This window comes from Lepisosteus oculatus, chromosome 4 (assembly GCF_040954835.1).
Source record: "Lepisosteus oculatus isolate fLepOcu1 chromosome 4, fLepOcu1.hap2, whole genome shotgun sequence".
In the NCBI taxonomy this organism is placed as follows: Eukaryota; Metazoa; Chordata; class Actinopteri; order Semionotiformes; family Lepisosteidae; genus Lepisosteus; species Lepisosteus oculatus.
Window position 1 is genome coordinate 58,577,140 of NC_090699.1, and position 16,535 is coordinate 58,593,674.

General features: G+C 36.5%; 1 protein-coding gene across 11 annotated transcripts in view; it reads right to left on the minus strand.

Annotated features, from left to right (window-relative positions):
- The window catches only part of dock3 (dedicator of cytokinesis 3), a 253,825-nt gene that overhangs the window by 83,310 nt on the left and 153,980 nt on the right, over positions 1 to 16,535 (minus strand). For all 11 annotated transcript variants that reach the window (XM_069189418.1, XM_069189422.1, XM_069189417.1 and 8 more), the window contains exons 7-9: positions 16,125 to 16,209; positions 4,928 to 4,969; positions 4,285 to 4,439 (exon numbers count right to left, since the gene is read on the minus strand). In XM_069189418.1, the coding sequence (XP_069045519.1) occupies positions 4,285 to 4,439; positions 4,928 to 4,969; positions 16,125 to 16,209 (282 nt within the window). The remainder of the gene's footprint in view (positions 1 to 4,284; positions 4,440 to 4,927; positions 4,970 to 16,124; positions 16,210 to 16,535) is intronic.

Genomic DNA, 16,535 nt, shown 5'->3' on the forward strand with positions numbered 1-16,535 from the left:
AAAAAAGAACTAGAGAATTATTTTTATTTTACAATTTTTTAAACTATTTGACCCTTTCTCTGGTGGCATTTCCACCAGATGTTGAGATATCGTATCAGCTCACATGGTCCATACTCATTTCAATGCTTACTGTAAATTACAATAAACCAAAATCATCAAATCATCCCAGAGAACAATTCCGTTCTCAAACTTGGAACACCAGCTTCTAGTACAGCTGTGTGAAGAATGTGCTGTTTCCAAAGAAGAGACGTTACAAGATTTTTCTGAGGTTGAAAGGGCCTAAAGCTACCCACAGAGAGAAGAAATCCTCTCATAGGTAACACAGTAGGCTTAAAACAGCATACATAAACAAAGCAACGCAACCTCTAATCCCTGCTGCGGAGCTGGCATTTTGTCAAAAATTTTATGACTTTTATTTGGACTGCCTCTAAAAATTCCTGCTATTGACAAGGGATACATTTCTTCAGGCAGATAACATTTCTATATTCCCCACTCCATCTTTCAACCTTGAACTTCAGTAAACAACCTGTCATTCAGATGTTCAAACCATAAAGATATACAAGTGTCTCAAAATGATCATATATATATTTGTCTATCAGTTATGACACCAGTAAATATCAGGTACAATACTATTCTATCACTCCTTTCTGTTGTTTTTTCTATAGTCCCTACCATGTTTTCTCTATAGATAAACATGGTAGGGACTATCAAGATAGAGCAGATTTGACCAAATAAAACTAAAAACCTTTTTCTTCTGGAAGAATTGTAGTTCCAAATCATACAGACCTATCAGCCATATCATACGCCAGCAGCCATATCACTCTGCAACTCACAGATGGGAACCCACTGAAGCTAAGCAGGTTTGAGCCTGGTCTGTACCTGGATAGGAGACCTCCTGGGAAAAACTAAGGTTGTTGAAGGAAGAGGTTTTAGTGGGGCCTGCAGGGGGCGCTCACCCTAATAATAGCGCTCACCACTCTATCTAATACCCCAGTATAGTGACGGGGACACTATACTGTAAACAGGTGCCGTCCTTCGGATGAGACGTAAAACCTAAGTCCTGATTCTCTGTGGTCATTAAAAATCCCAAGGTGTTTCTCGAAAAGAGAAGGGGTGTAACCCTGGCGTCCTGGCCAAATTTCCCATTGGCCCTTACCAATCATGGCCTAATAATCCCCCTCAATGAATTGGCTTCATTACTCTGCTCTCCTCCCCACTGATAGCTGATGTGTGGTGAGCGTTCTGGCGCATTATGGCTGCCGTCGCATCATCCAGGTGGATGCTGCACATTGGTGGTAGTGGAGGGGAGTCCCCATTACCTGTAAAGCTTTTTGAGTGGAGTGTCCAGAAAAAGCACTATATACAGTAAGTGTAAGCAATTATTATTATTATTATTATCACTAGCAGTCTGTTTCAAGGGCTTATGATTTTCAGTATTAACCAGTAAAGAGAGATAATTCTCACTAAATAATTAGGTATGAAAACAGGTTATACAATAAACACCTGAGAAACACCACAATGAGCTATTCAATTTACACTCCAATGTGGTTTTGAAAGTATATTTTCATATATGCAATCTGAAAACATTAACCTAGGACCCCATTAATATTGTAATGTTTACGTCATCTGACCAAAAGCAATATGCACACTGAGGATTTGAAATCTCAGAAGAAGAAAAATCACTAGACATACAAACCCTATAAGAACAGACCCATAATTACAGATTTAACTGTGGACAGCAGCAAAGTAAAGAAGATACTAGTTCACTTGTATCATTGAGCTACCATAAACATTGTGCTTCAAATCTGCCATAGTACCAGAGTTAATGAGTACCTACACTTCTAAATGCATGAAAACCTTAAATATGGAATATGGGAAGTGTTTTCATTACATTGTATAGGCATATTGGAGTGAAAAATGGAAAATGTTTTTTCATTTGTTTCATTCAAAATCGGTAACTGTATTATAGTAATTTTGTTTGAAAATAAATGTACTGAAATGATTACTTGAAAGGAATGTGTGATGTCAAGAAGAGATGCAGCATACCAGTATAACAAAATATTGAACTTGAAAATAGCTTTAACGAATATTATAGTAGATTTTACACTAGACATATTGTAACTCTCAAAAATGTAGATTGTGTGAACATCTTATTACAATAAAAAAACTGTAATAACTGAATATAAATTTCAAGGTACTGTATCTGTATAAACACGTAAAATAGCTAAAAACCTGATACTGTTCATTTTGAAACATCATTAAAAATATTAGAACCTTTCCAAAAATTTTACTGTATCTTGCCTCAATGCATCCCACTGAGATTTGTTATCAGTATAAGTGAAAAGTACTTAGGTAATAAAGTGAAAGATTAAGAAACAATAAGCTCAAACAGCATGCAGGCACCAGCTAAAGGTGTTTCACAGCTGATCTTTCACACTGAGTGGAACTGAGTAATGCAACTGAAATATTTGCACATTAGCATTCATGCCAGCGTGTTTTGATGTTGCTGCTGCTGAATTTCCAATGTACAGATACAGAACACAAAGAACAGCAAAATGACTAATGATGTTAACAAGCCAGAAATGAATACAAGCAAAGCAGTGAGGAGTTTACTGCTGTTTTACAAATTTCTAAATTAATTCTGGCAGTAAGAGACAAGTTGTGGTCTATTTTTCACATGATTATAATGTTGAGGGTTGACAACAAGGTGCCTGGACACTAGAAATGGTTTTACTGATTATTTTCAGTTGAATCCCAGGTTCATGAGGTTAGAGAATGATTGTGACAATCCTTTGTGGGTTTGTGTGCCTGCAGAAATTCCTAAAAACATGAAGATACACTCTAAAGCTGACCAAGGAACTCCACAGAGAACTGTCGTGATGGAACATGGAGAGTCATGAGCATAAAGGGAAGGTAATGAGTCCTTTCTCTCAACAGAAGTCAATTTCCCCTTTTGCACCTCAGATGAAGATGCATACAACAGGCTGTAATTATCCGCCGTGGCTAACTACACAGATATTCGCCTAACCAGTAACAAAATCCTTGCTTGTCACAAATGTGGCCTTCTGAATCTGATGAACCCCATTATGAGACATTACCTTTATTACCTTTCCTGTGTTTCAGCAGACATTTCTTGTGGAAATTTAAATTTTTCAATAAAGCAAATCCCTTTTCATGCTACATACAGTATATTGATAACGCTCCAAAACAAGATTGACAATAATTGTTCAAGCTTATTTTTGCAAACTAGCTTATGTCTAGTACTATCAGTGTCTCACAAGAAAACATTATTGACAATGTTTTCTGGATATGCATTGTTCATTGCTACCAGAAGTATGTTAATTTTGATATTCTTAATTGTTCTTAATAATTCTTAAATGCTTGTACAATTCTTAATAGTTTTTGCGCCCTTGCAATTAAAGCGTACTAGATACTGAGACGGGTTTGCAGCACTGCATTTGTGAAAGGTTTCTCCTCGCCTCAAAATGGGTTTTACTGGCTAGCAATTCAGACTGTCACGTGACTGAAATTATTAGACATAATATACGAAGTGGAAAAGAGGGCCCCTGGCCTGTGAAGAATGGAAGTACAGGTAGGCGCACAGTGATAGAACACAGAGAACCCACTCATCAGTCCTATGTGTCAACATCTGTTCACACCTTTGGCAGTTTCAGATATTACAGCAACCTGACTAATATAACACTAATCATGTTCTGCAAGCCTTCAAATTTAAAAAAAAACTACAGAAACCCCAGAAATACTTTATTTACTTTGTTGGAGCTACCAACAGGTTTGACAAGAATTAATAATGTGCTGGAACATAAGCAACAACAATAACAGGAGAATGAAAGGTGCAATATTTCAAGTGCTTTTTAAAAGCATGAGCTTTGTTTAATGTCTTAATACCTAGTCAGTTTTTTGACAATTTACATTTATATGAATGGGTTACTTTTTCCTGTTTGGTGAACTACATTTCTGCTTATATCCTCACCCTGTCCTTTGCATGATAAAACACTACTGTACAGTACTGTATATCAGTGAAAAAAAAAGCTGTTTAGGTTTCTAAAGCAATTACCACTCAGGTACAATATTCTAATCAGGTACAATTTAACCCTGGTGCCAGGATTTAAAAACACCTACTGTCTTTTCCCTGAATGGGAAAAATGTGTATACTGCAATCTTTTAATTTTATTTCAAATTTTGTTTATGCCTAAAAATGTAGGCCTCTCCCTACAGCAGTCAGACAGATTCTCAGTGTTTATGACAGGTAAGTGTTGTCAGTACCTGATCTGCTTGCCCTCCCTGACGTCATACAGCGAGAAGAAGACATCAGTGTCCTCTCCGATGGTGTTATAGGTGAAGCTCTTCAGACTGAGGAAGAGGTGGTGAGGCACGGGGATGCGGCACGCCTCACCATGACGTTGACGCACACTGTCTCCCTGTTCCAAAGAATAAAAGAGTAATGTCACATCTCCACAGCATGGCAAATAATTTTTCTATCCATTAAACTGCTGTTGATCTGTAAAGAACCTAAAGTGGTTTCTGGAATGTATAAAACATCCATTATTGCCAACACCAATGCCAGCCTTACATTTGTTTTAACTTAAAAAAAAGTTAAGGCTGAAAAGAGAACCTCATCACAGTAGCGTGTAGCCATTTGTCAGTACACAGTGGAAACGTTGTGCATTTAATTTACCATGTTCATTAGAAACCAAGATAAATTAATATTTCAAAAATCTATATTAATGATGTACAAGACACATTCCAGAATACAAAAAGCACAGAAGACAGTCATAGTCAGTGCTGTAGTGTATTTATTGGCAAATTGCACTGGGAACCTTATGCTTGTGTAGCATGTTCTGTTTAAATCAGAGATGTCAAAGACTGGTCAGGATGTGGAGGCTTGTTTTTTATACACTGAACTCACCTGTGATGTGCTTTGCTGGACACTGTGCCGACTGGACAAATGCTGCAAAACACAAACCCAAAGAAGCTGTTTTAGTCTAGTTCATCAAGCATAGTATCAATTGCATGCAATAAAGTACATAGCTAAATGAAACAATAGATCAGACTTACATTTTTACATTTAAAATAACTGAAAAGTTCAAACTTTGAATATAACAACTTTGGAGTTATATTACAAATGCTGATAGTTAAAAAGACTGCAGCTGCATTCTGATACTCCATGTTGATCCAAGCTTCTGTGTGATCAAAACAACACTGTGACCTCTGACAAGTGTGACCCTGTTGCTCCCTTGGAATCAATCCTAGCATTCTCTTGCCAAGTAATACTGTAACAAATGATAACATAGAGGAAAAGTGGTGGTAATGACAAACTGCAGAGATTACCTGTGCATTCGGTTCAGTGGGAGGCTGGACTCTTCTTTCTGAATTATTAGACACTGCTAGTCTCATTACACAAAATCTGTCTGCTCCCTTGCAAAACTTACTGAATCATATAATTGTACAGTAAGAGCTTACTTCACAGTAGACCTGCCTAGACCATTTTCTTTAAACGTGTCTAATTGTTCTCTATGATTGGTTCAAGTCATTGTCACTCATATTCACATATCAATAATAGTTTTAATTTTTGGCCTTTTGCATATCACTATGTGTAAATAAAATCATAAACTGACTAGATGTAAGTGTATATATGAGGAAGCTTTGAATGAAATTCCAAACACAAGCAGCTCTGAACTAATGAATTTCAGAGAAACATGTAAGCTTGAAATACAGTAACAAATGGCACAGCATATCCAAACTGGAAATCACAACATGAACATAACACCACAGCCACACTTTAATTATTTTAAAAACACTGAGATGTCTTCATTATGACATTTCAAAAAGTTACAGTGGCTGTAGCTTCATCTATTTTTAAGACATTAAATAATGGAATGGACATTTCATATCCAAGAAAAAGCATTTATCTAACCTGAGCTGCCCCTTGGAACTATCAATTTCAATTCAGAGAAATGGGACAGTGCAGAGTAGGTAAGGTGAGCTGTCTCCTGCTACCTGGGGCCTATGGAGTTATGGCTTACTTTCAATTCCACAGAGCCACGCAATTGGTTATGTTGACAAATGCGGCAGACTGTATTCCCACCAATGTGATTAATTGGAATTCTGCCCTTTTTCCCATAACAGGACCTGTTAACAGGCTCTCAATCCTCATCTGCAGGACAGAAAAATGTAGCTTTTCAGAGAGGGGTCATATACTAATCTTTCTAGCTTGAGCATAAAGTTCCCTGTGCAATTTGTTAAAGCATATGAGTTTAGATTTCCAAATCCACCATTGTCAGTTTTTGATTGCTCAATATTCATTTCATCTCGTGTTCCTTTCACTTATATAGTACTGTATAATCTTAAAGCACTTGGAAAAATAATGCAGCCCTCACTTCATGTAATTGTTCAATTATAATTCAAACTAATCATTTTCTTACAAAATTACAATTAGGATGGGTTGTCACGATGTCGCTGTGTGATGAGCGTTAATGTATAAAGCAACATGTACAAAGACATACTGGTGAGTTATTTTGCTTCTGGTAAAACTGACCCTGGTGTGAGTGTGTGTGGATGTGTTTGTGGATGCGATGGACAGGTGTATGTTGCTTGCCAGAATAGGCTCTGGTTCCCCCATGACCGTGAATTGGAAGAAGTGATCAGATAATGAGTGGGTGAATTACACATAGGAAACACAGCAGAAAACAATTTAAGACTAGCTGGGAGACTGTGTCTAGAAATGCAAGGTGTGGCCTAGTCAAGTTGTTTTACTCTACATGAGAGATATCGAAGCTGTCTGGTGTGACTTTTTCAAAAGTCAAGAATAAATTAACAATTCAACTTTGTTTAGATGTGAATACTGTACATGTCTGATGGACCTACTATCACAGCAATACATTCTACTATTACTTGTATCTCTTTCTGATCCTTCTCACCCTCTACTCACTAAGTACTCACACCTGAAATAGTCATGACAATAATATGCTATACATTATCATCTCTCCTCTTTCGTGCCTGCGTTCTCTCTTATAACTTTTTTTCTTTGTTCTCTGGAGGACCCAGTTCCCTGTGACACCGGGATGGCTCCATCCCTGGTCACCTTTCAGCTCATAAAAAATGCTTTGTGACCACAAACTATATTTCCTTTAGCATTAAAACAAAAGACTCAGACCCACCTAATAATTTCATGCTATATCCAGGAAACATTATAAACATTCGTTTTTAAATGTCTTTGATACTTCATGTGTTTTAATTAAGGGATTCCATTCGGCAAGGGACTCATAAATACTTGTATTTCTTCTACAGTATCTGACCAGTGAGAATTTTAAACTGCTCCATTTGGCCCAAGAAAGATACATGAATACTGAAGCCAGAGTGGTCTCACATGAACCTTAAACCAAGAGTAGACAAGAAAGTGAAATAGTGTTTTTGGAAGCAATCATGATTTGGAAGCATCTAAACAGAGAGAGAGAGAGGACAAAATGAGATCCAGAAATGGGCAGATGGAATTCTTAAGGCATCTTTGGCAAAAAAATCAAAGTAACCAGCCAGGAACAACACAAAAGTGGGCCAGCAGCGACTTTAGCTTTGGCCAGAGTAGCTGGTTTCAAGATCTCCTTTAAAAGTGTTTGTAATGGACATGTACACTTCATGTTAGAAATCAGCAAAGGTAATGTTCAATCTCAAAACTCTAGGCTATTGGCACACACTTCATTTTTTTATTCCTTGTATTTCCCATTTGTGAACAAGCATTTTGACACTGAAAACAAAGTACTTCCTGCAAGGTAAGAATAAAATATTGATACTTTGTAAAACAAAAATAAATCCAACATACTGTAAGGGAAAAAGGGCACATGTATCTGACCACAGCAACACAAACAAAACTTGTCAAACAAAATATCATTTTTGCAAGTTACATAGAACATTACATAGAAGATTTAGTCCTAAGTAAGAAGGGTGACATCTTCTCTGTATCGTTAGTATGAGAAAAAGAAGAATGTGGGAAAACTATATTAGCAATACTGAGTTAACCTGCAGCTAAGGTGTGAGCTTAACCAGCCCAATTATATAGTAACAAAAAGAGATACAAAATGGTGGAAGGGCTTTTGAAGTTGACAGGTGCGCATGGCTAGCATGTAGACTTTTCATCAGCTGTTCCCTAGCTGGGATAGCAGCAGGTGAGGGCAAGCTCTGGGCTTGTTTCCAGTAGCACGCAGAGGGTCTGATGAAGGTAGAGGGTACCCTCACTGGGAGGGGGACAGGCTGAGAAATAACAGGCTGTTCTTTGCCAGGCACCATACTGCTGGCTGCTGACTGGCAGTCTGCTACCCACAGGAGTGGACAGGCATTGGAAGTAAAGATGTGAGAGCGGAGCAGTACTCATTTATGTTCACGGTGCCATTGTCAGCACAGGGATCACTATTATGTGTTGTAGTGGGGTATATTAATGTTTAAATGTACACATCACAATCCAAATTAATCCAGAACACCAGACACTATAAGCAGAACTGTCTTTGTGATCCACTTCAGTTTTTATGAGCTCTGTAAGTTCAATATCAAATCAGAAAAATCAATAAATTCATAGAAAATTAATATATATATAATTGTATTTTAAATGAACAGTATTAGTCAATCAATGCACATTTGCTCACATTATAACAACTTTGAAATATTCTTCTTGGTTTATATAAAAGCCTATTGGCTCTATTCCCAATATGGAACAAACTATTATGCAACAGTCATGGTAATGACATAAGAAATACTATGCAGACAATTAAAAAAAAGGTTTAGTCTAGTTTAGGAAATTTGGAATTCCCAAAAGAATCTGAGCTTTGTTGTCTGGACTACTGCTCTCATAAACAATTCAGTCTTTCTGAAAATACCATTGATGTGATCCCAGAGTCATCCCAGACACGCTTGGATTCAATGTCAACCACAAATACTAAAAGAAAGATCAGGACAATACTGGAACATGTAAACCACATGCACACAGAAAAAAAGCTCTATTATCAGAAACTGGCGTATCAAATTTAAAAAATACATTGCTTTTGTAGCTGTGTTGAGATTGACCAATGTATTGCACGATAACCTTTTTGCTTCTGTAATCAGAAATAATAATGTTGTAACATTTACTTCAGACTCCTAGGAGTACAAGCAGTCTGTTTCCTAGGGGTCTAAAATCCTGCTAGCACAGAGCTGTACTGAGTGGGATTTTAAATTGAAAGCAATTCTTTCTATATAACAAATATTGGCATTTATGATTCAACCTCTTCTTATAATCCTACTGTATATGGAAAATCTCAACATCTATATTTAATAACAAATATTGACATTTCCTTAGTTAGTATCTTTTTTATGGAATTTTAACCAGGACAAAATACATCAAGATAAAGAACCAAGGTTTCCCCTACATTACAACCCCAAGATAACCCTTTCCACATACCCTAAATCACAGAGCCTAAGAACTATGGCAAAATGTAATAAAGGTGCAGGCAGTCATCTTAACAATAAAACCAAAACCAAAATAAAAAATAAGAAAACTATCAATTCTTTCTGGACTTCTATACATTGCCATTTTAGCTATGAATAAGAATGTGAAATGTAATCAAGAACTCCATTTAAAATCGGTTATTTAGTTTTCTTCTGAGTGTGTCTCCCGATTCCAATGTTTTAAAGACCTAAATATGGATGACACTTGATGTCTTCATACTGAAATTGCGCACTATAATTCTAAAGACATTTCTTCTCTAGTGCTTTTTTGGACGAGGACAAAGATACAGAAAAGTACTTATGGACATGGAAGATTTTGTTTTAATCTGGAAGCAAACCAACTGTAAAGGTCTTAACTGTACTTTATGTGTCTGTTATATTTTGTAGCCTGCAGGAGTTTGATAAGTTTTTTCCTCGCAAAAAGAAGAATGTCTGAATTTTTTTGAGATAGCACAGAACATTCTGACGCCCACAAATATAACACCTACAGAAGGCTTTAGTTATTATAGGATTTTGAAGGCATTCACAGAGGGAAGTAATTTGCTGCAGACTGGGTAAGATATATTTTAGGTGGTATCTAATGTGTTTCTTCTTGTGTGTGAATTTTTTAAAAAGACTGCTCCATATGTTGATGAGTGTATGTGTTCATAAATTAACATAAGATTCATTCCTACTGATCTGATGCAGATACAAATACTACAGCAGAAGAAATGTAATGAAAGAAGTCTCGCAAAGTGATGCACAGGTTGAAGTTCACTTAAAACTTTTGCTACTAAAGGTTTTAAGTGCTTTATATTTTTGCAGAATGAGCCTTATTAGGGGGTCACTTGACATGTTTTATAGTTCCTTACTGGCCTTCTGTGATAATCCAAAGCAAGTTTAAATACCTTCTCACACTTTAAAAAAAATACATGGAGTAGCCTGATCTTATAAAGCCATTATTTTTCCAATCCATGTATGATCAATCAACACCGATCTGCTAGAAGTTCCTATACTACTCAAATATTAGGCAACAAGAGTCTCAATGTCTAAGAATGAAATCCCCACAAATTAGAAAAGAGAACTTTATTCTTTACCCATGGTTTAATGTAAATCTGCTATGTGATACTTGAGTAGGATAAATAGTAAATACCTGCAAAGCTGATTGAATATTTAATTACTTAAAAAAAAAACATTTGCAACAAAGGAAACCAAATCAAGCGTCTACACATTTCTCTTTCTGTAAAACCTGCCTTTCTTTTCCAGAGATTTTTGGTGACAGACTGTTTCAGGGTACACAGTATGTCTCGATAACAATGTCTATGAGAGGGCAACAAAAACTACTATCTGTCATTGGCCTCACACCTAACAAATAAAATCAGCAAACAGCTTTTTATTTTTCCCTGCCAAAGCTGAAAAACGGTGCCAAGCTCTGACCGCTATCATGAGGAAAGTAATGATAATTTTGGCTTTGGACAGGAATTTTTTGTAACAAACGTTTAAAGGCTAAATGATCTTTCTGTGCCAGTCCATTTTAGCCACCTTTTCAGATGGCGAAAACAACGTGGAAAAGGAAGTACGGAATTAAGCAAAAGTATGGTTGTGTACAAACATAAGCATCAGAGAGCGCTGCATTATTATATACAATATAAAAAGCTTACTGATTTGTGTCAACAGTACTTTTGTTTCGTTTCTGGTGCTGAAGGCGCACCTGATTTCGAGAGCTTTCTAATCTGCTGAAATCAAAGCTAACTGCTTTAAAACGTCAAAGAGTCTCAATACAATCCCTGTAATACTTTTAAAGTAAATGCCCAGGAGTTATAAAGAGAATTCTGAAGCATTATGATACATGAAAAAAATAAAACATTACAATAATGTAAAATACAACAGCATATTGAGGTAAAGGTGCAATGGCTTCAAGATTGGATACTAATGATGCAAAATTAATTTATGAAAACTAAGACAGTGTAGTGAAAAACCTTCATCTTTTTCATCTATAGAGTCACAGGTGTGTGCAAAGGCACTTTATCACCCAGAGCTTGTAAAATGAAATTGATAATGGAATTATAACTTCTTTAAAGTCTAAGAAATTTTATCTTGCTCATTTAGAAATTATAATGCAAATCTAACACAGTGATTTTTATTTTGATATTTTATTATTTATTTTTTACTTTGATTCTTGCTTGTACTCTCTACGTCTGCTATATTACTTTTCTGTGTTGGCCATTATTTAATGGCTTTTTACCCTGCACGGAGATAAGACTGCACCATAAAAAAGCTAAAAATGGTTGACTGATTTCTCTCTTGACTCTTCCCACTGGTCTGTACATATGCCAGCCTGATTTCTGGAGAGTAGGAGGGACGGAGTACTGTAGGCAGGAGCGATCAGCAGTTGCTGTTCTCCTTAGCAGTTTTATTTTGGAGAGGGAAAGCTCTGCTGTTAAAATGTATATTTAGTCCCATCAAGACCACGTGTTCTTTCAGTGAGGTAGATGGAGCAGGTGGTTCTAATTGTGTGGCACTCATTTGATTGTTGCTTCATCTCTAAATAACAGTTACTGTGCCAAAGTCCAGAGCTTCTCCAAAAAGAGTGCCTCCATGAACTGTGTTACCCTTTTTTCTTCCAGGAGCAATTGGCAACAGCAGGACAGCTCTCTGGAACACAAAGTATAATTCAGGCAAAATATGTCTGAAAGGCTTAGCTAAACCTCTTTTCATTTTTCTCGTACTCTAGGGACCTATTCTCCTTCATTCCAAGGCCTTCGTTATTGTTGGTAATGAAACTAGACTGCATAACACATTTATTTGCTCTGCATGTGATTAGAAAACAAAAATATAAAATTGTTTAAAAAGATTAAAATGAATTGTTAATTTTACTATTTACATGTTGGCTTAACACAAGCCACTTTGCTTGTGTGCTGCTGTATACAGTACATTACAAAATGTATTATAAAATGTATTATACCCATTTATGATGATACTACATGCAATGCAGGATAGAAATGTTTAATATACAGTAGGGACCAAAAGGACTAAGGAGGTTATGCCTGTTTAAGTGTTCTTAAAATAGTACATACATTTAAAATAACAAAATGATCTAATCACACTTCATAGAAATAACAAACCATCTGCATAGATTTGAGGTACTGAAGGCTTTGCTCCAATGATCAATTAATTAGCCAACTGGTAGCACTAGCTGACTAGTGATGTCTGAGCTACTATAAAGGACTCTGCCTTTGTTCTGAGAGAGATGAAAGGCCACAAGGGTTCCTGACTATTACACTCAAACTGGGAACCTAAGGAGTTTCAAGGAAGCACCTGAATATGAAAACAAGACCTGAAATGAGAAAAAAAACAACACAAATCCTGATGGATATAACAATATTTTTGTTTAATTGTTTGGCCCTCAATAGTACAGTATATTTCTTTTTCTTTGATAACAAAAAATAATGATTTCAGTCAAACCCTAATCTCCATGATTTCCTGGTACAGACTCCTTTAGTCCCAATTTATAAGTAGAAAAGCAGGTACCAAATTATGGTCTTCAAGGACCATAGTCCTGCAGGTTAAGTACAGTAGATCTCTATAATCTCCAGTTTCTCAAGAACAAGGAAAGACTTCCACTTGTTCAGTTAAGCAAATAATGAGTTCAATTAGATAATTAAGGGCCAAGGTGGAAAAATACTAGAAACATTCTTGTCCTTTCCTTGCACCCTTGAGCAGAAGGGATTATACAGTATATAACTGAAATTTACCATGTCTTTCTTTGGGTAATCAGGGAATGTAATTCATATTAATTACATCCTTAATGCATTGCTTTCTTTTGAAAGCTCATTTCCCACACTAATAAAAAACAACCAATATACAGCAAACAGAGGCTGATATGAGGTTGACATGAAATGCCCTGTGCCAATATAGACAACCTACTGTACGCTGTCCTGGGCCTATACTAACATGGAATGGGGATGGATGATAATGTGCCCTCAATGCTGCAATGGCCTCACTGAATGTATACACAGCAAATGAGAAATGGTGGGTTCTGAGGGCAGGATCCCTGTATCCACGCTAATTAAATATTTCATTGAAATGCCATCCAAATTACATTTGAGGCTGAAGATAAATTGTGAGATATTTAAAGTCAACAGCTCCAGACTGTAACAGTGCTAGTAACTGTAGCAAGTCATGCAAATGTCTTCAAAAAGATGAGTGAGATGACACCATCTGAAAGCTACAGAAAAGTGTTGCCAAATACTTGGAAGAGATCAAAAAAGCATTGGACCCATACTGTCCCAAAACAGGTCCCTGCTCATAATATTACAGCATAGCTTTGCGACCTAAGACATAAAACTTCTGAGATTCATCTGTTGGCCATTACTAATACTACCCTGTACTACAGCATGGTTCAAGCATAGAAATCCAGCAGCAATTGAAACAAAATTATGGAATAAATTAACAAGGCAGTGAATACTGCAACGTGCACTGTACTAGTGTACTGTTGCTCAGTTGTTACTTGCCTTCTGGCAAGGATTGGTAACATATTTGAAGTCCACTGGTACTCATTTCATCTGTGATCCCAATTATTGAACTAATGATTTGGATAAGAAGTGAAATCACCTGTTCTCAGGTCTTGATCAGCTGCTAACTGACAATTACATGTAAAGCCCTCAGGACAGGAATGGTTTACCCTTCCTTTATACAAATTTTTAAGAGAAGGGATTGCAGTAGCAATGGTAGTCATATTAACATCGTTTTGAGATTTCAGTTAAACTACAAAAAAAAATGAGGTTGTTCTATACCTCAAATAACTCAGTCCTACTCAATTCTGAAGCTGCACTGAAAAGCTCATCAAGTCAAATCTGAGGAGAATCATATTTTCATATTTTCACTTCAGGTGAAATGACCTATTACTGCAACTGTTTTTTTTTTCCTCAAAGAAGATGACTTTGCAGCAGTCTCTGTATGTTTTACACACCATTTAAAGAATTTGAGAAATTCCCAATGCAGTCTAGCAGAGTGCTGCTTCTTCAAGTCTACGCATAGAACATAATTAAAGATAAGCTGTGTTATTCCCCTGCGTGACATTGCCTTCTTAGATTCAGCTCTGATGTGCAGTAAGAAAAGCTTTTACAGGTAGAGCTTACTCCACTGTTAAACTGTTTTCAAAGTCTGCGTGGTTACATTGTAAAGGCTTTGTGCTCACTCAGCAGGTTGAGGAAAGGGAAAAGACAGCTCTGACAGTAGATGTGACAGGCCTTTCGGCAATATGAGAAAGCAAAAATGTGAGCTCAACTCTCTTAATCTCCCGAGGTATGGCGTTATTTCCATCTCTGCACTTCACTGACACTTGCAAATGGTGAAAACTCGTACAGCTGACATCAATAAAAGAGACCGATACGACAAATTAAAATAAAGAAAAACATTTAATGATGATCTAAACACAAAACTGTATCCACTAATCTCAAAGGAAATTTTACTCATTTCACTGATCTCAAAGGAAATTGTCCCTATTTCATCAAGAATTGTATAACTATTACTGGAATTTCTAAATACATGTATCACAGCTTTACAAATCCCTAAGATTGTTTTCATAATTATAGAAGCAGAGTTATAAATGTCATTTTGTTGGAATTATATAAATTATAGAAACAATAACAACAAAGCTGTGTACTGAAATGTATGACAGTTCAGCTTGCATGTCTTGCAACAGAACAGTCTTAAAATTTCTAATTGTGTACTTGTCTCACAATGCTGCTGATAATAAAAACATACATAAATCAGGATATGATAGTCTTTCACTTACATATAAAGAGCATAGGAAGTAAAAATATGCAAAGTTTTAAAGTTTCTGGTGACTACTGCTAGAGAGAAAAACAGTGCAGAAAACTGAAAGGAAATAAAAAAATGCAGATTTTCAGATTTATCCAACTGAATGTTAGGTTAAAACAGTGAGCCCCTCAAAATGCATTATACTATGAGTACCACAAGAATCCTGAGATATTCATCTCTGCTCGTTTCTGGGAAGCTGGACAAATGTCACCGTTTTCATTAAAATGCCATAAACTAATTTCCAATAGCAGAGAACAAAAACTTGCAAATTGATAAACATTGTAGTTAGGGATATACCTTCCATTGAAGGCCAAGAAGGACTGATGGTTGCTAAGCAACCCTTAAAGCGTCATTAGAAATCCTTAAAGATGTGCCATTTCATTTCTCTGTTATTGTCAGAAGTCACAGAACGGCCATTGTCTGCTGCCAGTTTTTGACACTAGCAATATTTACAAAAGAGCTCTAAAGGGACTCAAAACTATATTACCTTAAACAATTGCCATGTATGTACAGTACAAAGCAATAATTTAACCAAAAATATTGCTTAAATGTCTCTATCTTAAGCAGATTTTATCAATCCAATGTCTTGATTAAAAGTAGTACTGTACATTACATTTATAACGTTTTATGGCAATATCAAGCTTGATGCATTATTTTGACTACTATTAAGTACAGTAAAGGGAATATAAGACACTTTTAAATTTCCATTTCAGCCTCATCTAAATATTCTTTGTCTTCATCTCAATCCACCGCAGACATGCAGAGAGACCGATGGTTTTTTCAAAGGTCACAACTTGGTATCAATCACTGTTACCAGCTCCACTTACCATTTTATAAAGGTCTGAGACACTGATCTGGTCGGCATCCACCATCTCGAACTCCTTTCGTGGAACAAGATCGAGGCCTAGGTGCCTGTCAGAGACAGAGAAAAATATTTCGATCATTGTGATAAGATTGAAATAACTTGCATGGCTGTGGCCAATCCCAGATGGACACATCAATGTGTGACAATAAAAGTGATTTCTCCCACCTGTTGCTGAAGCTCAACATTCTGAATCACATGTTGCTTTGGTTAGTATTAGGATAAAGCATCTATCATGCTGCCAACATTATGCTATTTAGATCACCACCTACACAACAGGATTGCCTTTTCAAACACACATCAACACCTGTCTCTTCTCACCCTGCTGGGGTGTAACTTACTTGACCTCCTATGCTGTGTCAATTTTTTGGCCAAC